Raw genomic sequence first — 24,904 nt, forward strand, 5'->3', positions numbered from 1 at the left:
ATGAATGATTCTCCACAGTTTCTTCTCCACATCAGAGTGTGCATTTAAAACAGTTCACACAGCTCCATGAAAAATTGCGAATCTCTTAAAACATCTCTCTCTGCTTATAATTCTCTCAAGACTGTAGGTTCCTGTCAGTCTTTCCCCCAGTGTCTCCATCCTAAACATCGGTTAAGCAGAGTAACGGCTGCACGTCATCTTAGCCAAAATATTGCCTAGAGCTCACCATTTTTATTTAAAATACAAGTGCATGTGAGATTGTGATGAGCAACATGATGTGATAGAGATTGTTCGGATTCAAAACTAAAATAATAAAAATAATTTCTCGCCAGAACAACAATAAGTTTACTCTGAGGAAAACTCTGCAGGGTTCCTAAACAGTCAGTGCGTCATAATGGAGAAAGCCCTGTGATTAATGTACCTACCAATAATAATACGTTCTTTCTGTTCCCACTGGTGTCCAAGTACACAAAAGACGCGCCACAGCAGCCTGACCATGGAAAAACCAAGTGTGTGACATGCTCCAGACGCACTTTGCAGGGCCCACCTGTCTGTGCTCTGGCCATGCTGCTTGGTTCATGATAGTAGAGCCTGTGGTCTCTTCTTGTGTAGGGGGACTAAAAATCTTGATTCATTCAATTTATTTAATTTTATTTATAAAGCCCAATATCACAAATCACAGGGCTTTACAGCATACAACATCCCTCTGTCCTTTGGAAAAACTCCCCCAAAAAACCCTTTAACAGGGAAAAAAATGGTAGAATCCTCAGGAAGAGAACTGAGGAGGGATCCCTCTTCCAGGATGGACAGACATGCAATAGATGTCGCACAGAACAGATCAATATGTCCCCCCTATTCCGGCACCAGTGCTGTGCTGCCCTGTCTGAGTTAGATTTTTATGTCTCCACACCAGCAACAAACGTGGCGGGGGCCATTTTGTTTTTGGGTTGTCAGTCCATCCGTTTATCCCATCCTTGTGAAAGCGATATCTCTTCCATTTCGCCAAAACAATACACGCAATACCGTTCTTTTCCCTCCTTTAAATTCATCACTGCATATATTATATGATACTGGACAGACATGGAGTGACTGGTTGGTGGAGGCATACAATCACGAGGTGGTAATTCTAGTTGTCTTGTTTTGTCATACTCTGTACTAATTTCCTCCCACAAAATACAGAGAAAAGGGAAAAGGAAACTAAAGAAGGACAGCACAAACAAAAGGACACATTTTTAAACAAGCGGAGGATGACAGCAGTGGGATTCAGATTTGTCACATAATCAATACACATTGCATCAGGCACATTTCCCTCTCAGACTGATTTGTTTTGTAAATGCCAGATCTGGGTTCAGGGAAGACGGCACAATAATAAGGACATTTCTCAGATTGCACAGTTCCCCTCAAATGGCCACCTCATGTTTCTGTTTGTCTATTAGAGCTAGAAGATGTGTGGTATAACGCGGTGTGGCTGCACAGATGGATCTGCAAACCACGGAACAGACTGGAAATGTCTCTCTGCAAATGTCCATCGCAGCACGCCCCTGGGAATGCTCCTCCCTCCCTCTTTGTTCCCAGAACTCTTTACATTTCTTGTTCTGCCTCCATCACTTTTCAGAACAATCAGTCTTCCAGTTACACATCGATGTCCTTGTATATAGATTTGATTGAACGCATAGTGGGTAAAGTGCTGAGAAACCCACTGGGAGCGCTCTTCCTTGCTTCCCAGCAATCTCTGATCACTTTACCCTCAAATCTGTTCATCACTTTCTTACTTTTTTCTCTTTCTTTTGTCCTCAGTCACTTATCTCCTTCCCAGCTCCCATTTCTGTCTCCATCTTCCCCTTTTGCTCCATTCAGCCCCTTCACTACTTGGTCCCTTCTTCACTCCTCCTCCTCCTCCTCCTCCTCCTCTTTCCCTCCAGTCAGTCCCCCAGAGTTCCAGTCTGAGCTGCATGCACTTACTAATATACGCCCCTTACCTGATGTTATGGATTTGTGGAGCCAAAAAGCGAGAAGTGGACATCAGCCAATCAGTTAGCATGTCTTCCAGTCAGAGTAATATATTTCAGCCAAGGCTTTTAGATTCAGTGGATGCAGTCAGTCAACATTTTAAGCCGGCCGGCCGCCCAGTCAGCCTGTCAGAGGTGCACTGTTTTTCACTGTTAGTTCCTGGTATCTGGAGCATGGTGAGAGTATGTTGGCTCAGATCCACGAGGTCTCGCCATAACTATTACTTTTAGATAGTGTTTTTGCATGACAGATCTTGTTAGCATTTGGTGAAAGTGACCATACTGATCATATAGTGTCAATAAATACATAACACTGAAACAAACAAATTATAAACTATATACACACACATTGTGTAAGAACTATATATATTTACAGTTTAAAACACATACTCTGCTTCAACATGTTTGCATGTATAAATCTTTACATACTACTGTAAACATACATGTATATACTGCACATACTCACCTTGTTTTCATGTATATAAAGTGATTTAGTACTTTATGCATACAACATTTATTAATTTGCACAATTTGTTTTTATTTACAGTCTACAGAAAACTTTACTCTTGTGTAGACATTGTATGTTGTGGCTTATTGTGTGTATTTATACTTACACCTGGACACCTATATTTCACCTACAGTACTTGTATGTACACAATAATTCAGTGTATGGGAACATTAAGAGCAACTTTTAAGCCAGAGAGTCACATTTCTTGTATGTGTAGTGTGCACATACTTGACCAATTATGCTGATTCTGATACATCAGCTCTCAAAAATAACACATCTAGTTTCATGTCTTTAAATAACAGAACTTCTTTAACAATGTCCTGTTGATTGACCTGTGATATTTGGAGTGAAATAATCACAAAATTCCAAATTTTCCTTAAAGGACTTAACAATCTGCACAACATACTGTACATTGTGCTCTATCAGTAGACCCATGATATGGACAAGAGGTAAGGAGGCATCCAGGGTAGACAGACAGGAAGTAGATACCATGAAGAGAAATTTTACTCAACATAATTGCGACATGTAGAAAAAGAATGACAGCACTAAAAAAAAATAAAATGCAAACATGGATGAAAAAAATGGCACTTCAGTTGTTGTAGAACATTGGTAGGACATGGACCCCAAAACTTAGATAGAAATAAAATTGTTACAGCCTGATAATGTCAGGGCTGTTGTGGTCATAATAGTGTGCCATGGTGCACTGGTGGAATGTATTTTTAATTGACTCTATCAGTATGTTGTGTGCGCCCATTTTCTAATGAAGAGGCAAAATCTAGCTAAAACAATGTAATTTATTTTAATTTAATTAAAAAAAAAACAACCTCTCACTGGGAACCTATTTCTCATTGTTTGCATGCAGGAATTTTAAGTGTGTGACACATCAAAAACCCTGATTGGCAGCCAGTGTGAGGGATGATAACAATTAAAAGGAGAAGCCATGAGTAGGACAATGGATCGCTTTATTGTGTGGAGCAAATTACAACAAAGCAATAGCAAAGACAACCCACCACCAAAGAGAGAAAAAAACCTGTCAGAAGACAGTATCGCGAAAGCTACCTGTCTTAATATTCTTATATACGTTAGAGAAACTGTTGTGCACAAATATAAATACAGGTGTGCCTGTTGAACGCTTTTGTGTAATAAGGTCAGTGATTACATGTTTGTACCTTTGTTCAAAAGTGAAGTCAGTATTTCTCTCATGGTAATATTGGAGGAAACATTCCCATGATCACATCTTAAATTGCAAGGTTATCCTTTGAGGGTATCATCACTCATCTTTACCGCTGTCAAACATTTCAGTTCAGAATTCCCATGTTCTTGATTTCACACATCTCCAATAGTCAACTTTTGTTTTTACGGAATTTTGGGACTGTAACAAATATGTGCTTAATTGATCCACTGATGCTAAAGCTGACTCTGTTTGCCTCTGCAGAGTGTGTGCATCGTATCCCGTGGATTGGTCCCGAGTGTGTGAAGAGTGTGTCCTCCCTGAGCATCGCAGCCGACAAATGGGGGTTCGGTACCACGCTGTGGGAGATCTGCTATGATGGAGAGGTCCCTCTCAAAGACAAGAAACTCACAGAGGTAGAGGGCACTCACAAAAACTTTATCTGACAATGACTCTATGTAATCATCCATACATCTAAACTAATCTTTTATTTTAAATCTGATGGCTATCCTGTTCATTTTCTCACTGCATTATCATGTATGTGTTTGTGCTGAGCAGAAGGAGAGGTTTTATGAAACAGAGTGCCAACTGGCCACCCCAGACTGCAAAGAGCTGGCAGAGCTGATGACCCACTGCATGAACTACGACCCCAAGAAGAGACCTTTCTTCAGGGCCATCGTCAGAGACATAGACATGCTAGAGGAGAAGAGTATGTATTGGGGGAATGTGTGTACTGTACATTATACATTGGGTATTTTCATATAAAGAGGCAGATATGAAGTTTTATCTGCCATTTTGTCAGCCCGATTTGGTTCCTAAAATACATGTCGGAGTTGAACGGGATCAAGTGTACCCTGCACAACAGGCTAAAAGCAGGAACAGGTTCAAAAATTCAAGGCAGTTGTCTACAGTTGGAATATGATGAATGTTTTGCATGTTTTGTTTCTCACCTAGCAGCGGCCCAGTACGCAGTGCAAAGAGAGAGAGACTTGTTTACTTAACTCAGATGTTCATGAGGAAGTTCACTGGGTGCATTATCACTGATCTGCCCCTCAGCTGGGCCCCATGGCAACATAATCGACTCTCTTCTTCCACCTGCTGGCCAGAAGTGGACAGTGCAGTCAGTCTCACTAAAGCTTAAAGCTTATTTAAGTTACCCAATGACCTTCTTATATTAAAACCCCAAAACAGCTATAAAGTCACCCTAACTGGAATACCAATCTGCTGTAATTTTCACCCTTAAAAGGCTTGAACATTAGATTTAAAACACTGTTATGGTTAGGTAAACTAGTTAAGAATTAGTGACAGTGGTGACGCAGAATGAGTCTCGCTTGAGTAATGCATTTTACCAGTAAAAGTAGCCGTTTGTGTGGAAACTAGAGCAGGCAAGCAGTTACATTACCACAGAAAATTCTAGTGAAAACGTTGACACTGTCAACCACAATACACTTCCTATGACGCAAGTGTGCTCATGTTGAAGAAAAGACATGTTTTATCTGCCATGTTTAATGTATTTGTTTCTCTTTCCCCCTTCACTTAGACCCATCTATCAAACCCCAGCCCACGCCAGAGGTGGACCCAACTATGTTTGAAAAGAGATTCCTGAAGAAGATCAGAGACCTGGGAGAGGTAAACTGTCCCTGCTTTATTTACACAGTTGTGTTAATCTCTGTATAGCAGATGTTACCATTTATAAGACTGATGGTTTCCAAGTGCACAAATAAACCCAACTTGGCCATTTAGTTTACATGCACTGGTAAATATTTTGCATAAAATCTATAATAACCTGCCAGTAGTTTAGTGAGTATGAGCTCTTTCTTTCTCAGCATACTGTTATTATAACAAATATGCCACCTGGAGTATAATCATTCAGGTGATCCTAAAAAAACACATAGAAGACCATTTTATCTTGACACCAAAGATAAGCAAGAGAACTGAACAGAACTGAAGGACTTTGACAATGACAAGAAACAACTGATCCCACACAGGAAGTAGATGAGAAGTCATTCATGCTCTTCCGAATAACTCGACTTTGTCACATGTTCCTTACGCAGGGCCACTTCGGTAAGGTGGAGCTGTGCCGCTATGATCCTCGGGGAGATAAAACAGGTGAGCTGGTGGCAGTCAAATCCCTGAAGCCAGAGAACCGGGAGGAGCAGAGCAACAACCTCTCGAGTGAGATCGACATCCTGAAGGCACTCTACCATGAAAACATCGTTAAATACAAGGGCATCTGCCAAGAGGAAGGTGAGATGGAAGAGTGCATACATAAAAATGAACACCTCAAAAACATATATTCAGAAACCTGCATGTGTTGTTGGATCTGCGCTGTTGTCACTTTGTCCCCAAACATTGTACACATCAAGATGTTTTCCACAGATGTAGTTGACTGGTAGGTTACATATTCAGAGGTCGGGTGTAGCAGAGACGTATACATTAAACCAGAAATTCAGCTTTGGTGCTTCTGCTTTCAAAATAAGAGCATGGCTAATAAATGTCTTTGTAAGAAGGTTACATCTTTGGTGCCACTAGATTTTAATTGCAGACACTAGTAGCTCACTTCCTCCTTCACTGGTCATACGAATTACAAATGTTCCCTCTAGAGCAGCTCACATACAGATGTGTGGCCTTTAAGAGCATGTGTCACTTAATGTGTAACTTAAGTTAAATGCTCAAATTCCAGGTAAGAGTTTTGTTGTACACACAGACCCAAACAAGCATGCATGTATATAACCCCAGCCTCTCATGTACTACCATTACATCAGAGTCAAAGGCTTCAGCATCCAATTTTCTGAATTGAATTATCCGCTGATCTCTAAAAAACCAAGACTGTCGCTGTTATGAAGGTATTTCCTGAATCCTTTAAGACTCTTAGAAACATCTGGACAATAAAATCTTCCACTGGCAGCACAAAGGAAAAGTTCTTTAACCTGTTTCCCAAGTTGCAACACTAAGTTTCCTATCTAGGAAACTGGAAATATTTTTCATATTTTTTTCATTCAGATGATAAAAGATCCTTTGAGGATTCTGAAAATAGTGCTAAGTGTTGTTAAAAGGCCTCTTGGATTTTTCAGAGATCCAAACTATGTGACGAATGTAATGGTATTACATGCACATGGAGGGGCAAACTGGGGTTAGCACACACACACACACACACACACACACACACACACACACACACAAAATCTCTCTATATGATAAAGTGCGATATCTGCTAAGAATTTGTACCTCTGACTGTGTTTACGTTTAAATCTGTTCACAGGTGGTCAGGCCATTAAGCTGATCATGGAGTACCTTCCACTGGGCAGTCTGAAGGAGTATCTACCCAGAAACAAGAGCAAGACCAGCCTCAGCACCCTGCTCAGCTACTCTGTCCAGATATGCAAGGTAACACAGTTTCTTTCCACAGAGACGTTTCCTCAGACCAGCTGGAGCCATCAGGCGCTTCCGCATCTTATATTAGCATTTATCACCTCACCAGTACTTACTTAATTAAGACGGTAACGTCAGCACACCAACTGTTTTGAAATGTTTTAACACTTCCTGTTTAGACACTGGTGGTAAACTGCGTTCCAAAACTGTAGTGTGTGAAAAGTTAAAATGGAACAGGAGCCTGAACCTCGTGAGTTATGCTGTTGATAGTTGTTAGCTGTTAAAGATTTTTTTGCTTATTTGCCAAAAACACCTTAAAAAGACGACTTAACTCTTTGTTTTCTGGCAAATTTGGCCACACAGCTCATTTAAAAACTAGTTACTGATGAGAGGGTGTCATTGCGGTGATGCAACAAATACCACAGAGATATCTAGCATTTAAACAACATGGCTGACGTTGCATCAAGTGTTTCAATTCAATGTGTCCTTCAGTAATTGGCTGGTCCTCTCCCAGCAGATTTAGTTTTGTCTGCATGTTCCAATCACAGAAATCCACAGGTTGCATTTCAATCACCTTGAACCTGTTGAGCAGTGTGCCCTTTTTTTCTTTCTCTTTAGGGAATGGACTATCTTGGATCCCGAAATTACATCCACAGGGACCTGGCTGCCCGAAATGTGCTGGTGGAGAACGAGAGGACGGTGAAGATCGGAGATTTCGGCCTCACCAAGACCATCAAGGACAATGAGGGATATTACACGGTCAAGGACGAAAACGACAGCCCTGTTTTCTGGTGAGTGGAGAGGAGACGGAAGTCAGAAAAGCTCTCACTCTCTCTCAGACTCGATTGCGGCAGCTGAGATCTTATTGTTGAAAGAGAGACTTTGTAAAGGAAGGAGAATAAAAAGGAGAGCAGATACTTAATGAAATAAGACGGATCAGAAAGGAATCGACTGCACACAGTGTGTGAATGAAGGAGAGGGATATTGTGTGGGAGAAATGTGGTAAGATGGCGATCAGTTCAAGCAAAGAGTGAAGAGATTTCATTGAAAAGTCCTTTTCATCCAGCAGGTATTAAATTAAAATGCTTTTAAGCAGTAAATTGACTTTGCTGTCAGCTTTGAGTGTGTAGTCAAGGATCTGAGCCTGAAAGAGCAGCTAGCATTGAGATGACAGACAGGAGTGTAGTCGCTAAATTACCAGGGACTGGATCTATATTAACAGAGATGGAATACTTATAAGGGATTATATCATAATGACAATATACAGTAAAATATTGAGAATAAATTATAACCCTCGTTGATCTGACCCTTGGTTGTTCTGGATAGTCTTTCTTTGGTTTCCTGTAAGACTTTTAGTGTTCTTTATAAAATTAGCAGTCAGTGAAATAAGACAAAGACACTTGATTGATTTCATTTCTAATATTTCTTGAAGCAAATATGCACATCCATACGTTCTGTGCATGTGCTGGGTAATAAAAGTCTGCACAAAAAGACGGAAAATAAAACCCAAACTACACACTGCTATGTTTAATCCTCAGTCTTTTTGCAAATATTACTTTGCTTTTGTAGAATTTAATCTAAGAGGGCCTCTGAAATTTGTTGTGGTTACTTTTTCTCTTTGATACTGTATAAAAACATTATTAAAGCAGTATATTCAAACAACATTAAAGTGCTAATACTGATAGAGACATGGGGAACGCCCTTCCAAAAACCTGCAGTGTAACAATGCGTGAAAATGTATTCATACTCTTACACTGTTTTTTATTTCCCAGGTACGCTCCAGAGTGTCTGACTCACTGTAAGTTCTACCGTGCCTCAGACGTTTGGTCCTTTGGGGTGACGATGTACGAACTTATCACCTACTGCGACTCCACCAAGAGCCCGATGACGGTCAGTATGCAGCGCTCTCCTCAGTATCTATCAGGCCTTCAAGAAATACTTCTAATTTATGTGTATTTTTAGAAGTCTGGAAGATGATTCCACATTAAATACATGTCACACACACACTGTACCAGTGCAGAAATAAAGAACTGAATTTATTGAAGCTTTCCACACAATTGCTTCTGCATCCAAACCTACCAGGGGAGATATGGGGAAACTTAACAACAATACTGACCATTTTAACACATTTGAAACAAACATGTTAGATCAGGGGTGCTTAAAGTTTCAAAGTTTGATGACTGACTGCCATTTAGAGAGCCAGCATATGATTAATTGACCTTTTTAAAACTATTTATGACAAACTGTACTGTGATTTTTTTTTTTTTTTTGTCCGTTTTTATGACTCACCAAACTTTGACTTTATGGCATTTTTTCCGAAATAACCAATAATACCATGACATTGTTAATGACAGTTAATGACATACATACTGTGACTTTTTTTTATGATAAACTATGACTTTTTGTCCTTTTTTTTTTTTAACATACTATTCTATGACTTTGACATTTTTACATCTTATGCCATTTCTGATGATATACCATTAGTACTGACATTATTTTGACTTTTTTTTAATCACATATTACACTGTGACATTTTTTTGTCATTATTATGACATACTATACTATGACTTTAAGACATTTTTATGATTTTTGTGTTTTTTAATGACATACTATTAATACTATGAAGTTTGGTAATTTAATATGACATACTATACTATGATTTGATGACATGATGGTTTTTTTTGTCGTTTTTGATGACACACTATTAATAGTATGACAGATTTTTGGACCTTTTTGTACGACATATACTACACTGACATATTTGTAACGTGGTATGGCGTGTCTATACCAGTTTAAAAGTTTGTCGAACTTTTTTTTCCTGACTTGTCAAACTGACTTTATGGCATTTTTTTTACGACACACCATTAATACTATGACATTTTTAATGACATGTAATGACATACTGTGACTTTTTTATGATATACTATATTATGACTTTTGACCTTTTTTAAATCACATATTACACTATGACATTTTTATGGCATACTATACTATGACTTTATGACATTTTTATGATTATTGTGGTTTTTAATGGCATACTTTTATCACTATGACCATTTTTATTTTTACATTTGATGACTTTTTTTGTCATTTTTGATCACACACTATTGACTATTGACTACTCACTTATGACATATTACACTATAACATTTTTTGTAACGTACTGTGTCGTGGCTGGACCTGTTTAAAAGTTTGTCAAACCTGCAAATTTCTTGCAAGACTTTGAGAGACAGCACAAAGCATGTGTCAGCAGTTTACTTCCATTAGTAGAGTGTACGCTCGTCCCAGCATCACTTTGCTATCCAGCTTCTAAATATTACAAAAATAACACCACAGATGATGCAACATTTGCTTCACAGTCTTGACAAAACTAGTATCTGGTCTGGCCACGACTTGAACAAGCGCTGATGCTCTCCTTTGAACCCGGATTTGGAATGTTAGTGCATCCTTGTTAACTGCATTTGTGGTTCACCGTTGTGCTGGAAATTAACATTGATTGGGGGGGTGCAATTTGATACTCTCTGAAATGCATTCTGATTACGCCTCAGCAAACACATACCCACACACATTCATTTGTATGTGGCAGATGGTATCAGTCTTTGGCCAAGGACCAGAGGCCAGATCACAGACTCCCAACAGGGGCTGTGTCTGTGCCAACACTTAGAGCTCAGTTTATCAGGAAGATCTTTCGGATACATCCGGCTTTTAACTGCCACTGTTATCCTGATGGACCAATTAGGTCTGCTCAGGTCAGGTGAATGTTAAAAAGGAGACAGACGCTAAAAAGTAAAAGATATTATATCTGGAGTACAACCATTGAATGGCTTTGTTTGTGTTGTAGTATTGTCTTTAGCTCATTGACATGTTTCACATCTGAATAAAAATCAAGCCAGTATTAGTAGTAGTAGCAGTATTGAAAATTTTTTCTTCTGTAACCCGTCCTCATCCTCACCCACACAGCTCTTCCTCGGCATGATTGGCCGAACTCACGGTCAGATGACTATCATCCGATTGGTGAAGGTGTTGGCAGAAGGGAGGAGGTTGCCACGTCCTGAGAGCTGTCCTGAGCCTGTAAGTCTCCCCATCAGCAACACAGCACACTAATGACATAGATACAGGCTTTTTTTAATGTGTTCTGATGTCTTTATTTACAAAACATATGCAGAGAAAACATAAGGAAAGAAACACCAACAATAGTCATGTTTGGCCTCAGGCAGGAGCCACAGCGGTGGTTTTACAGTATATGAGTACATTTATCTTCCACACTTGAGGCTGAATTTCTTCATTAAAGTCATTATAAAATTAGGTGTTTGTTAGGCTGCTGACTCAATTATTAGCCACAATCATGTTAATAAAAAAAAGTTAGGGGTATCAGAGATCCCTACTTTGAAAATTTAAACATTATTAGATGTAAGACACCTCACAGAGCTAACACACACTATCCTGTGCCACCTATTGGAAGGTCATAGCAGCAGCAGTTTAACATAACATGTTGATGTCACCTACAACTGGCAAAGAAAGTAAAAGCTGCTGCAGTTTATTTTTTAGTCAGGTTTTTACATTTCTGCCACTGATCGTCTAACACAACTGATGTCCGACAGGTGTACGAGCTGATGCGAAAGTGCTGGGAGAACCTGCCCGAGAGGAGAATCACCTTTAAGCGCCTGGTGGAGGAGCTGACCAACATGCAGCAACAGCTCCAGCCACAGAACGACCATTAAACCTCCTCAAAGCGTTGGAGGCTCTGGGAGAGACGTTGACTCTTGCTTGCAGACCTCGGGACCAGATGCAAACAGCAAAAACTGACCCCAGATCAGCATCTGCTCGTGTAGCTTCATCGTACTAAGAGACAGTCCCGAAGGATCAGAGCTTCACACAAAGCCACGCTCCTCCGCACTCACATATAAACCTTCCACAACGTGAAGACTTTTAGTCCTGTCAGCCATCTTACGCTGCCATATTTTTCACATTTTTATTTCTCATATTTGTTATACAATCCTATTAAGTCCTACTTTGAGTATCAAGCATAGATTATCGAATCTTGTAGCCTAAGCCCACGCTGAATGTGACCTTAAATCTTACAAAAGGACTTCCAAGTGTATCTAAGGGATTTAAATGTCTGCAGTGTCAGAAATGTCAAACTCATGTGGACTCGCTGCTCTTATAACGTGCGCAGAAGGCCTTTATAATAATGTGGACTCCTGGCTGATGTCGCCCTCGCTGATGGACGCTTGAAAGACGGAGACCGAGCAGAGAAAGGAACTGTTTCACACAGTTAAACAGGGTGTGTGGCAGTCCTGTTTGCAGGACGCCAAGTGGATCACTGATGAATCATTTGAGAATTGCTCAGAAGCATGGACGCAGTCATTAACACAGATACTGAAGATGTGGTTTTTGCATTTGTGCCACTGCTGTTTGTCTCATGGACTCCTGTTGGGGAGAAAATCGCCTAACTTGTATTTTGTTTAGATAGAGAGCCGTGGCGTTAGGTGTGATAGATTTTCTGTTCATGATGTGCAGATGCAGTCATTAATAGCTCCTTTTTTTGTTTTGTTTCAAACAGCTGGTCAGACTAAACAAGCGATTTAAAGGCGTCATATTTTAGTTTTTAGTAAACTGTGATGGACATTTTGCGCTATATTCAGACATTTTATGGAGCAATTTATCAAAAATAATCTACAGATACATTTACTGTCACCCTGCATTGTTTAAACGTGTAATAAATGCCTGTCCCACCCAAAGTTACCAGACACAAATGAGACTACCTTCTTCGTGAAGGCATGTTTGAGCTGCATCTGCACAGATGCAGAAAATCTACATATTTTTTTATTTTGCGAGTTATGGCTCTCTGATCATCTTCCATGGAATTTCATCATGCTCAAATCCCCAGAAATCACATCTTTTGTACTGTGTGAAGTTCCTCGGATAGTTTAAGATGGTTCTATATAATCTCTAATCAAGTTCAGTTCCTTAAAAGTACTGAATAATTAATCGAGAACTGTGTACATCTGACCAGTTGACGAGATCACACAGCACTTGTTAGGTGAAGAGTGAGAGATTAAGAGAAGTACCCGTGAGAGACACTTGAGGGCAGTATCACTTCACTTTTCCTCTCCTTGACTGGTTTTGTAGCCTTTCACAAATACTTTATTAAAGGTCTGTATACTAAACATAACAGTGCAAAAAAAAAAGAAGAGCCAATTGATGTTATTACAGGTTGTATATGGAAATACTTTAGATTGTTCACAAAATTTGAAACGATAAAGAATAATCACCAATTATCACATGGCATTTTATGTTTGTTAAAATTATATTCTTTCTTTTAGTCATTATTTTGTATGTGCATTTTACTCTGAACGTTTTTCTTTTCTCCAGTATGACAGGAAATTTACACACGTATATTTTGTCTGGGAGTATGTGAATGGTTTGAGCAGAGGGTTTTTTCTGTTATAAATCCATCAGACGTGTAAAATGTTGCTCAGTAACAGATTCAACAAATGGTCAGTTGTGCTTCATATAACTGTATGGCTTTTACTGTGAATGTTGGCGGTAACAAAAAAAAAAAAAAAGGACTTTCAAGACGACAAAGTTGCGCTTCAGTCCACATTTTATTTAGGAATGTAAAAGACAATTCCTTCTGCTCAAAATAAGAGAAAAGAAATATATATATATATATATATTTTTCAAAAAATAAGACGCAAGTATGAATTATGGAAGGTAAAAGTATCCATAAATACACAATGAAAAAATAAATAAAATCAATGTTTGTCGTGTTCTGTCCGTATCAGTCCAAATGCAATATATTATTAACTACTGGAAACAGTTTGTTCTATATATTACAGTTTTAAGTAGGCATGCTAAAATTGCTCTAGAAATACCTTATTCACAGTAAAACAATAGCAATGTCAGTGTGATATAAAATTTTGCAAAATCTACAGTATATTTCAGGTCAGAAAAAAATCCACATACTTAAAAAGCAGAAAACTGTTTACAAAGCAAGAAGCACGGCAAAATCTAGGTTTATCTACAGCCATTAAAATGTCAGAAAATCAGAAATACTTCAGTATTGCAAAGCTTTGTCATCAACACACACACACACTCACTCACACACACACAGTCATTCACTATTGCAAAGTCCAGCCTCACCACTGACCCTGTGTAATATGCAGATACATACTGGTACAATGGCGACGCACTGAAGCTGAGAGGAGGTGTTGTTTACACAAGAACAGAAAAATTGGAATTTAACCTGAAATTATTCGGCTTTTACAAAAAAAAACTACACAAGACTACAAATAAGATTTTCTGTTCTGATGTAAATGAAAACTCTCTAGAAATAAATCCGACTGCATCTTCATGTCAATATCATATTTCTATCAACAACTGAAAGGCCAAAAATAATAAGCACAGACACAGAATTTATCCTGAACTTCAGCTGGCTCATCAACAGGTTACCAGCGTTACACGAGACTCAAGAACACCTTCCACTCCGTGCGTGTGCAGGCTTTGTTTGTGCTGTGTTTAATTTTCGGGGAGCCAGGCCCCCTTTGTGTACAATCATCATGAGGACGTCACGTCATGTTGGTGGCACAGAGAGGCACAGAGAAATTACACAGATACAACCTTGTCCTCCGCCAGTCCCGACACTCCCCGCTAAAGAAAGGGGCTGATACTCTGCAGAAGATGCAGATAATAAAAGAGTTATTCTATACCATGTGTGGGAGGCAGGTTTAAAGATAATATTGCAACATCAGTTATAGATAAATCCATCTATTGATATATATTCAAAGACTTTGCTGAAAAAGCAATGAAGACAAGAGCTTCTAGTCCAAGGTTTAGAACAAGACATGCAAATGTGCACTAAGAAAAGCTGGTCATTTGGGACTTGCAGAGCAGGTACAGGTACAGAGTGACCTGTGAAACCAAACTGAGCAACTAAACTGGTCTATCTGTTTGCAGAGCACGAGTTAGCCATGAGAAAACATAAATCATAGGTGATGGAATGAAACGACAAAAAGCATCAAGACTTTCTTCTCATATAACATTAGCTGTGTCCTTTGAGGGATGGAGCCTATGACCGGATATTCTTTTAAGACTTAGGACAAAAATTAACAGTGCTTTAGGCAACGTATCAACCCAACAAACCAACACTAATCCCAGTGTTGACCTCAGACCCTGAATCCACTTTGATACTTTGACGAGCATGGAAAATATACCCAGATTAGATATGTAAATGAACACCTTAACATCTCAAAAACACCCCTGGAGAGAGGAGGACTGCGCTGGTGTACAATATCACACGCAACATGAGGTGAAACAGTGAGGACGAGAGACTGAACGAACACCAGATTAAACACCAAATCTGCCGGCAGCTTCGACAGCGGACGGCTGGAGGAAGACCGACATCCACATCTGACACCAGAGAGAATTTTTCATCAAACTGCCATTCTCAAGGTCAAGACTGAACACTGACACTCAATTGTATCTCTATAACTTTTATCTACATGCCACTGTGTGTGTAGAGAACATGCCCAGGCTGTGGAATTGAACAGCAGACTTTATTTGTGGCTTTTATTATTTACATCCTGCCGGGATGGCCTCCAGTTCATGTGATGTATCGCTGCTCACTAGATCAATTTCTTCGAATTGCTGAGTTAAAAACCCCGACAGTCTGCAGGGACATCATATAACACCTGTTGTGTCCTTCCACAAGGTGGATTAAAAAGAAAAAGATCGCATTTCTCTTGCCGGTGTAAAGCCTTCTTTGTTTGAAGTATTCAGGTGTGACATACAGACTATGCAGAAGCTAAAGCAGAGTGTACTGATGCAGCTGTTTGGCAGATGTTACGGCCACACTGTCTGTTAATTTAAAGCATAAACTTGGGGATATTCTGTATTTTAACTAGTGTCAAAAAATCCTACGAAAAGACCGACATCAACGACGATCTGATACTACCAACAAGTCCAGTCTCAGCTTCATTTGTCCTTCTCTGCATTAGATACGCCTTCATTATGGTACTCACTTGAGCACCAAATGTGTATTAATCCGCATCTGAAAGTAGTCCCAAACAAATTTAACTCTGACACTACATGATTTATGTCTTCAGTAGGAGCTTGGGGCTGAACACAGGCGCAGACAGGTTATGGAAGTCAGAAAGAGACGGACTAACACACTGACGGATTTGTCAACAATAACAAAACCACACAATATCATCAACCTTATCCTTTATATGTGACTGCTGTAGATTGAGTGGGATTATTTGTCACTAAGCCGACACATTTTGCGCATCCTTTGACTGACAGGTTTGGAGGCTTGATGCCAGCTGTGACCTTATGAGTCTGCACTTGAGCGTCTACAATTAGACTGCTGTCAGATATCTCCTCACCAACTGGGATTGTTTTCAGTCGTTACGGAGGAGGGTGGACAATTTACACCACGGGGGAGACGACGATAAGCACATGAGGACAATAATGCATTCGTATAGATTTGGATCACACCAGAGGAAGCTGTGTGAGAGTCCAGCTAATACAAATAATCAGAGCAGAGAGGAGACAATTCCAGTGTGTTGGAACGTGTGTGTGTGTGTGTGTGTGTGTGTGTGTGTGTGTGTGTGACAGCTCTACAGGTACGTGCAACATGCAGGAGTCTGGCAGACATAACCAACACTCTTCACTGAGCAGACAGAGGAGGAGAAAGGCACAGGAAGAATAAAAGAAATCCCTGCAGGCTGAGCGGCTGAAGGCAGCTGGGGTTGTTTTTCCATTCCTCTTTCTTTCAGCCTGTCTCTCCTTACCCCCATTACCTGCCAAGAGCGCATTTTTACAGTGCTACACCCACACACACACTCGCATGCTCACACATACACCCACCTGCAATTACTGGTTCCAGCATACAAAGAGCACCAGTCCAGGTAAACACCAGCTATCTGCAAAACTACTGAGCGAACGCACGACAAAGAGAAGCTTTAATAAATCTGCAAGTCAACATGTGAGAGCAGACAGGGTCCGATTTTTTTTTTAAGTGGAAACCATGTTTGGAGCACAAATTTTTGGGGTATTTTGTGTGAAGTCACATCTCAAACTGTGTGGCAGTCAGTTACAGAAAGAAAATAAAAATGTGCTCACCAACCATTTTCTGGCACACAGCCTTCAGGAGGACACGCACATTACCGTCAGACTTAAAAGGAACAGGAAACCAAATGTCAAAATAAAATCTTAAACCCACTGGAATGCTTAGGGGCGTTTCTACTGGATGTGGAAGGAAATCAAGAAGACTAAGGGAAATGCAAACAACGTCAAGGTCAAATCAACTTGGCTGGTTGTTATGGCAACACATGAGCAATGCTGAACAGTGACAATCGGAGTAAAACTAAAGATTCCCACTATAGTTTGAGCCAGATGAACATTAAACGCCAGGTACAAACCAACAGGAAGCCAAATGAAAGTGTCAGGAGGTAAAGGCAGCATTACTGCCAGTTCTCATATATCTGAAAAAAATACCTGTTTCTGAGCTCCACTACATTTTAACAGTTGTGCTGCACTAATTTTTTTTTTATCGGACCCAGTTTTTATGGCTTATGCCTGCGCCACCGTAGCCAGAGGCAGTCTGTTTTAAATTAAATTAAATTCGGGTGGCACGGTGATGTAATGGTTAGCATTGTCGCCAGGTTCAATCCCAGAGGTTGTGGGTTCGAACCTTAGTGTAAGTGTGGGTTTTCTCTGGGTACTCCAGCTTCCTCCCACAGTCCAAAGACATGCAGGTTAATTGGTGACTAAATTGGCCGTAGGTGTGAATGTGAGCATGAATGGTTGTCTGTCTCTATGTGTCAGCCCTGTGATAGTCTGGTGACCTGTCCAGGGTGTACCCTGCCTCTCGCCCAATGTCAGCTGGGATAGGCTCCAGCCCCCCATGACCCCTACCAGGATAAGCAGTTACGAAAAATGAATGAATGAATGGCACAAACGTCCACTTGTATTCAAAGATGAACCGATTCCATTTTGATGGTCAAAGGTCAAGGTCACCATGACCTTTGGTCCATCTCATTCACGTGAACAAGGTTTCTCATCAGTATCTCTATTGGTGACACTGATTTTGGGCGCCCATCTTAAAACTGTGTGAGTGTATAGTTCTTCTGTGCTGCCTGGTTGAAGATGTGTGTGAAGCTTTGTGTTTTAGAATATGTAGCTTCTCTGTAGCAACATCCATATTTGGAGAATTGTCAACTGTATTGGCTACAAATGAGCTCAGACAAACGTCACCAACATCCTTGTTCTTACTCACAATTGCTTGGAAGTATGATGGTGAAAAATCAGCACAATATGTTTGTGTGATATAACGAACTGTTCTGTCAATAACAAAATAAAAGTCCATGGAAAAGTAGTGTTCCCCATTTGGACATTCATTCAAGACCACCAACACAACTAACACCTGTTGAGCTGCCTGGTTTTCCTGCATCTTGACATGATTTTTGATGATGTAAAAGTGGGGAGAGAACACACAGGCTCTGACAGAGTGACACTTAACTTCATGGTCAAGTCCAACAGATAGTTCTGCTCTCAGTCTTAGTGAACGGCCGAAACCGAGTGAATGGACCTTTGAAAATGGCAAAGCAAAGGAAGTCCTACATTCAAGTGTGGCGACATGATTCTTCTCGGAGGTCTCAGAGCATCGGTTACACTCCTGCTTCTGTCCTCGTGTGTTTAGGAATAATAAATCCCTTCACTCTGTTACATCTGGACTTGCATGATAAGAGCTTATATTTGTTTTGTCCTCAATAGTTTTGACACCCAAACACACACACACACACACACACACACACATGCACACACAGTAGTTTATACAGTCATGGCTTTAGAGCAAGTGAGACATAATGCAGAGAAAAAGCTGACACCATTAAAATAATTCAGGCATGACTGACTGTACTACCTGAATCCACTGTGGCAGACAGACTGGAAAACAGACAGCCAGGATGACAGACAGACGGGAAAACAGACAAGCAGACAGCGCTTCTGCTGCCTCAGCTGTTAACATCCACAAACACAGAGGCCCTGTCTCTGGTCTGAACACACACACTCGCATAGACAGACATTCCTATCCTGTCTTTCAGAGAGGTGGAGGTGACAGCGATCACCTGGAGTCCAGCTGGTTACTTTTCATCCACTCACACCAGGAAGCAAACCAAACAGAGGCTCCGAGCCAGACAGCCAACTAGTCCAGAGGGACACGTCGCCATAAAATGTGTCCAAGTGGCTCCAGCTGATGTGGGGAGAATGAAAGAGTGGAATATGAAGGAAAATTTTAAAACAACTGCTTAAGAGGGAAAATGCAAAATGGCTTCTACAGTACAGAAAGCCACAGATGGACAGAGGTATCATGTGACTACAGACACAGACTCTTTCTCCCAAGCTTTAGGTGTTAGCAGGTGGACTTGCTAGATCTCTCGATGTTTAATTTTTTATTTCAAGACAGAAAATCAACAACTAGGCAGTTCAGGGGCCAGATGCATAAAACTCTGTAGATTCACGACTAAAACTGCGTGTATGCACAAAGGTGCATACGCATTCTTTTCATCAAGTTGATACAGCTGTGCATATGCCTGATTCTGTTTTATAAATCTCAGTCATTGTGGGTCAGGGTGCATGCACACGAGCCTCATTCCCGCACCCAAAGTTTGCCATAAACAGACGTAGAAACGGCCTTAAACAGCCGTGTGCATATCGATACTTGTGCCCCTCGAGATGAGAAATAAGGCAAAGAAAGTGCAATTTCACCAACTGTATCACATCTGCAAGGCTCTCCAATGGTGCCAGAGCAGCTGTGGATATTTGTAGCATCTGTACCGCTAATAATCACATTTCTGAAACAATCAATATTATTATTAAACAGCAGAAGGACGATCAATGATTCATTCATAGCTTTCTTGTTGACTTTATAAAGTGCTTCAATCTCGTCCTCGTCATATCGCCCACAGCTATCAGCTGAAACCGTGAGTAAACCTGGTCTGGAGAACGTGTGAGTTGTGTACATTCTCACTGCAAATTCTTACTTTATAAATACCAGTTTGTGCGGGAAAAGGCGTACGCGTGTTTTTTGTGCTTACACACTGTTTATGCATCTGGCCCCTGGTGTTAGAGCAGTGCAGAGGAGAAGATGAGGGCTTGTACACAAGTACCACCACATATTGATAACTTGTAGTGATGTGCACCAACCTGAATCATTAAGAGAGCCAATCAGCACCGCCAGTCCCTCAAAAATATGCATTAATCAACCCCCTGAACCAGACCCACTAATCGCAAACTTTATGCATTATAGAAGCTCAACTGTCAGGATTAGAACAGAGACAAGGACAGAGAGAAGGACTGAGCGCCACAGCCTGTTCGAGAGAGAGTGACAGATGGAATAGAGGTGGAAGGTGGACTATTGCACGCAATGTTTCTGTAACTTATTAATATCTTAAAAGGGCGCTGCATTGTCATGTTATGACCCACCTGCCCAAACCTGTGATATTTTCTGGTAACTTCATCCAAACCAGCGCATCAACCTGTCAGCCCTCGCATTGTCTTTATATTGCTGGCTGTGCAATGTGAACAAATTCAAATTGCTGCATTTCAAATTACATCATTTTTGCTCTTTCTGTTATGTGAAGTTGTTGACATGTTGTATTCAGTCATTATTATAGACCTAAGTGCAGCATTTTGACATCCATTATTAAAGGAAATCAGTGGCAAAGACAGATTTAGAGCCATATTGAATGGAGAAGGTGTGCATTTAGTCACTTATTTAGACTTTTTTTTTATAGCTTTGTGGTTATTTTTCAGAGGCAAAATGGATAAATATAAGTTGATCTGATTATAACAATATTGTGAAGGCGGCAAAAAAAAAAAAAAAAAAAAGCCAAAATGAAGGCATTTTAAATTAGCTAGCACAGCCACCAGAAGTGACAGTCAAAATCACAGGAAACAGACAGGACATAAGCCACAACAGTGCAAGGACACAGAAGTATGAATGGAAATTGAAGATACAGATGCATGCTGAATACAAAGATGATAGATGATGATAAGAAAAATGGGGAAGAAAAAGTGAAATATGACTAGCTTTTTAAAATGTTTACAAGCTAAATATAAAATCAATCTGATATGCATCACACATAACCTCGGGGTTAAGGTTTGAGGATGAGCGGGACATCCCTCAACTGTCTAAACTGAGATTCTGGGAAATGCCACTGTATGAAAATGACTGTGAACCAGGAAGAGTCGAGTCAAAGTGTAGTTTAAAAGACTTCCCAAATGGGCAATAAAAAAGAAAAAAGAAAGGAAGGCAGCAATTAGATACACAAGAAGTGAGAAAATTCATTATGATAAATATGTGGAAACAAAGAAGGTTGTGGTGGGCAGATCCTCTGCCATCTTTCTGCCTGTATTTGTGCAAATATGAAGCAGAATACATTTTATCACTTTTTTTGCCCTCCAGAGCTCCTCTCCTTTTTTTTCTTATATTGCCCATATCCACGATATATAATCATTGTCTGGAGGCATGCTTCAAAATGTGTCAAAGTTTCATGATAAATATGAATCTCCAGGTAGTGAAAGCGAGACACCATGAAACACATCACAGTTAAATCTAGTTAGAAAACACATAATTGGATGAAGAGAGCAAGAGAGTCAGCAAAGAATAGAGAACTATGTATTGCCCTTAAGTTTAATGTTAAGCCATGTTATTAGTACTTAATAAGCGGACCTGCATGCCAGCACTGACCCGAGACTCCTCCATTATTATTGTGTCCGCACATGTAAACATGTTTACAGCCGACCGTTATTCCCACTGATGAGAAACTCACACCGCATATCTGGACTAAACCGACGTATCTGCATTATCTGATCTCAACTGCTATTGGGTTTTCACAGTGTGTGAGGGTTGTTGCCATGGCGACACAAGTAATATTCTTCTCCGTGATGTATAATCAGATAGTTCTGAGCAGAATACAAAGACACGTACAGCAAGAAGAAAAGAAAAAAAAAAAGCATGTGAGCCGTTACGTAGGAGTATATATAATGCTGTGTCAAAAGCAAAGAAACAAACATTTTACATTCAACTTTCTACAGTAGTAGGAGCCTGGGTTATTGCCGGTTTGTGCACATAACAAACCTAATGTCCGAGCTGTAATACTAAAATACCGAGCTCTCTCCTCAATGATGAACGTCAAACCTCCTGGACATGAAGTGTTATTCAGTTCACAGCCTTTGCTTTAATAAAACAAACAAAACGTCTTTTTATTCTGACAAAGAATTAAAAATAATTTCTCTGTTGCTTTGTAAAAATGGGAAGAACTCTGCGAAGATTGACATTTAAAGTTTTTTTTTTCTTTCCCTTATAACTAAGAAATTTTACAAGCATCCACAAAAAAACATGCACAGTAGCATGTGATGAGCACAAAATAAGAAAATGCTAAACGTCCATCATAAGACTGTGTCCAAATCTCTTATTACATACCAACTGTACATATACTAATCTTTATAGTATACACAGTCAAAAGACAATAAAAAACATACTTTTCCATTATATAGAAACAGGAAATGATGCAATATGTGCATCATGAAAATGCAATCAAACTGCAACATTGGAATATCACTGCCAATTTTTCCAAAATTATTAAGTTTTGTGTTTTGTTTCTGGAGCTGATTCACCACCATCAACCATTAGTTCCAATCTTTTTCCCATCTTGGAGCAGCTCCTCCATTTTCTTTGTGCATTGCATTGTGGGAAAGCTCTGTCCATTGACAGCACACTAAAAAAACAATCAAAGTTTTTGATACACGTGCTGAGTGATTAGTAGTAACTTCTGTCCTTTTAAGGTGTTTCAAAACGTGCTTTGAGTCGGTATGTAGTATGGATTCGAGACACGCTCACAGTCTGAATCCTTCACGTTCTAATGGCAGCTGGAAGTGGACATTAAGCGGCTGTTGAGTCCCAACAGATCTTCCCGAAAACACCCTAATGCGTCACAACAGATAGAAGAGAGTAGAGAAAGGACTGTGCCTTAATATTTGGTTTAAATGTTAAAAACCAAACCAGATAACTACATTTAAGTCAACACAACTTGATTCAATATTAATAAATTGCCTTGGAATATTATTATATTATATTACAAATATATAACAGTATAGATTTAAAAAAACAAAACAAAATCAGACACGCAGTAAATGTTTTCCTTTCACTCATGTAGTACAATACGCTCACAAGAGAGCTGGGAAACCGTTAAACGTGATATTGTCTGTTACGCATGGCTTTATATATTCTGTATTACACACCGTATTTACACCAGGCTTTTATTTTCTGTCCAGTCTTTAGAAAGAAAGGTCCATTCATTGAGGGAAGCTATTGTAAAAGTCACCACGATTAAGGGCTTTGATTGGTTCAGGCCCTTTTTTTTCCTGATGTACTCCCAAACCTTTGGGATTGAAATGGCTGACACTTCCTACAGAAACAGCACATCAACACGCATAAACACTCACACACATACGCACACGCATACACACACACACTCTAATTCTCCGCAGGGGGGAGATATAAAAGAGGAAACCTGGGCAATACAAGGAAAAGAGAAAAGACACTGAAGCGGGAACAAACAGATGTCAGTTCGACTGACTAATCAAAGCGTGAGTCTGAGAAGAGACAGAGAGGGAGACACCTTGACTGTAGGACCAGTCCTAAGACAGTTTCAGCAGGCAGACAGACAGGTCGCCTGGCTGCAGATACAAAAGCAGCTTATACGTACAGATACAGTATACTTTAGTTTACATTATATTAGAAAAAATGTACAAGAGAATATTAGTTGAGTACAGTTGACACACTGACTGAGAAACAACAGTTTAAGTTAAAGAGTTTAAGGCTTGAACAGGACAAAAGCAACACCGTGTTTGTGTCTATGTGTGTGTATGTGTGTGTATAAGTGCCAGGATCAAAGAGCACTATGGCTTGCTTTCACTTGAGCCATTTGCAACCCCAGATTCTATTAAACTCAATACCTACTGTAGGGATGCAAAATGGCAGCCACAGAAAGGCCACTAGAGGGAGCTGTGACATCCAGCAGACGCTGTGTGTGTGTGCGCCTCCCTCCATAAGCTTTAGGCTTTAAGGTGGTTTGGTTCATACTAGAGCCTCTTCCTCTTAAAGTAGTCAGCGTACTGCCCTCCAAGGCCTTGGGAGTGCTGCCCGATGTAGGCGCCATCAGATGATGCCACGTCTTGCACCGCCAGCTGAGGGTACTCCCTCTTATGGCCCCGCGTCTGGTTCTGAAGAGAGAGAAAATGGAAGAGAGGGAAGAGTTAAAGGTGAAGAAAGTGTGTGTTATCACACTTAAATGTTCACAAATGTCCTAGACGTTAAAACAGCTAGAAGAGCTACAGTTGCACTTACTGATAGACGCCACATGTTGTGTTTTTTAGATTGCAATACTGGAAACCAGGCTCGCACTGGCAATCTGGCAAGTCTGGCAAATGCCTGATGGGCCAGTACCGAACAAAGAGGAGGAAAGAGTTTATCTGGAGCAGATGAGCAGCAGCAGGCTGGTTACAGTGGAGAACAGGGGCTAGACGAAGAGGCTGCTGCTGAGGATGAGTGACATAACATCGTCCCAGTAGGTGATAGTGCTACTGCTAGGCTAGCTCTTGTATATGGTATATGATGGTATAAATGAAAGAAAAAAAATGGAAAAGCTGAGCTGATGAAGTCTTTTTTTGGTCTTTCATTATGTTTCCGTCCCTGTTTTAATGCCATTGTAAAACTCAATAAATCCTAATTCTTATTATTTCCATTTATTTGTAATTTCCTATCGTCGGTGTGGG

General features: G+C 40.1%; 2 protein-coding genes across 3 annotated transcripts in view; one reads left to right on the plus strand and one right to left on the minus strand.

The window, feature by feature from the left end:
- The window catches only part of jak1 (Janus kinase 1), a 44,405-nt gene extending 31,064 nt beyond the window's left edge, over positions 1-13,341 (plus strand). For both annotated transcript variants that reach the window (XM_050055508.1, XM_050055507.1), the window contains 9 exons: positions 3,953-4,104; positions 4,247-4,397; positions 5,229-5,317; positions 5,743-5,935; positions 6,951-7,075; positions 7,679-7,851; positions 8,833-8,950; positions 11,021-11,131; positions 11,662-13,341. In XM_050055508.1, coding sequence (XP_049911465.1) covers positions 3,953-4,104; positions 4,247-4,397; positions 5,229-5,317; positions 5,743-5,935; positions 6,951-7,075; positions 7,679-7,851; positions 8,833-8,950; positions 11,021-11,131; positions 11,662-11,781 — 1,232 coding nt within the window. In that variant the 3' untranslated portion in view covers positions 11,782-13,341. The remainder of the gene's footprint in view (positions 1-3,952; positions 4,105-4,246; positions 4,398-5,228; positions 5,318-5,742; positions 5,936-6,950; positions 7,076-7,678; positions 7,852-8,832; positions 8,951-11,020; positions 11,132-11,661) is intronic.
- A 78-nt stretch (positions 13,342-13,419) lies between these two features.
- raver2 (ribonucleoprotein, PTB-binding 2) overlaps positions 13,420-24,904 on the minus strand; it is a 142,117-nt gene continuing 130,632 nt past the window's right edge. Inside the window, exon 19 of the mRNA XM_050055512.1 lies at positions 13,420-24,352. Coding sequence (XP_049911469.1) covers positions 24,212-24,352 — 141 coding nt within the window. The 3' untranslated portion in view covers positions 13,420-24,211. The remainder of the gene's footprint in view (positions 24,353-24,904) is intronic.

The sequence above is a fragment of the Epinephelus moara genome, chromosome 10, assembly GCF_006386435.1.
Source record: "Epinephelus moara isolate mb chromosome 10, YSFRI_EMoa_1.0, whole genome shotgun sequence".
In the NCBI taxonomy this organism is placed as follows: Eukaryota; Metazoa; Chordata; class Actinopteri; order Perciformes; family Serranidae; genus Epinephelus; species Epinephelus moara.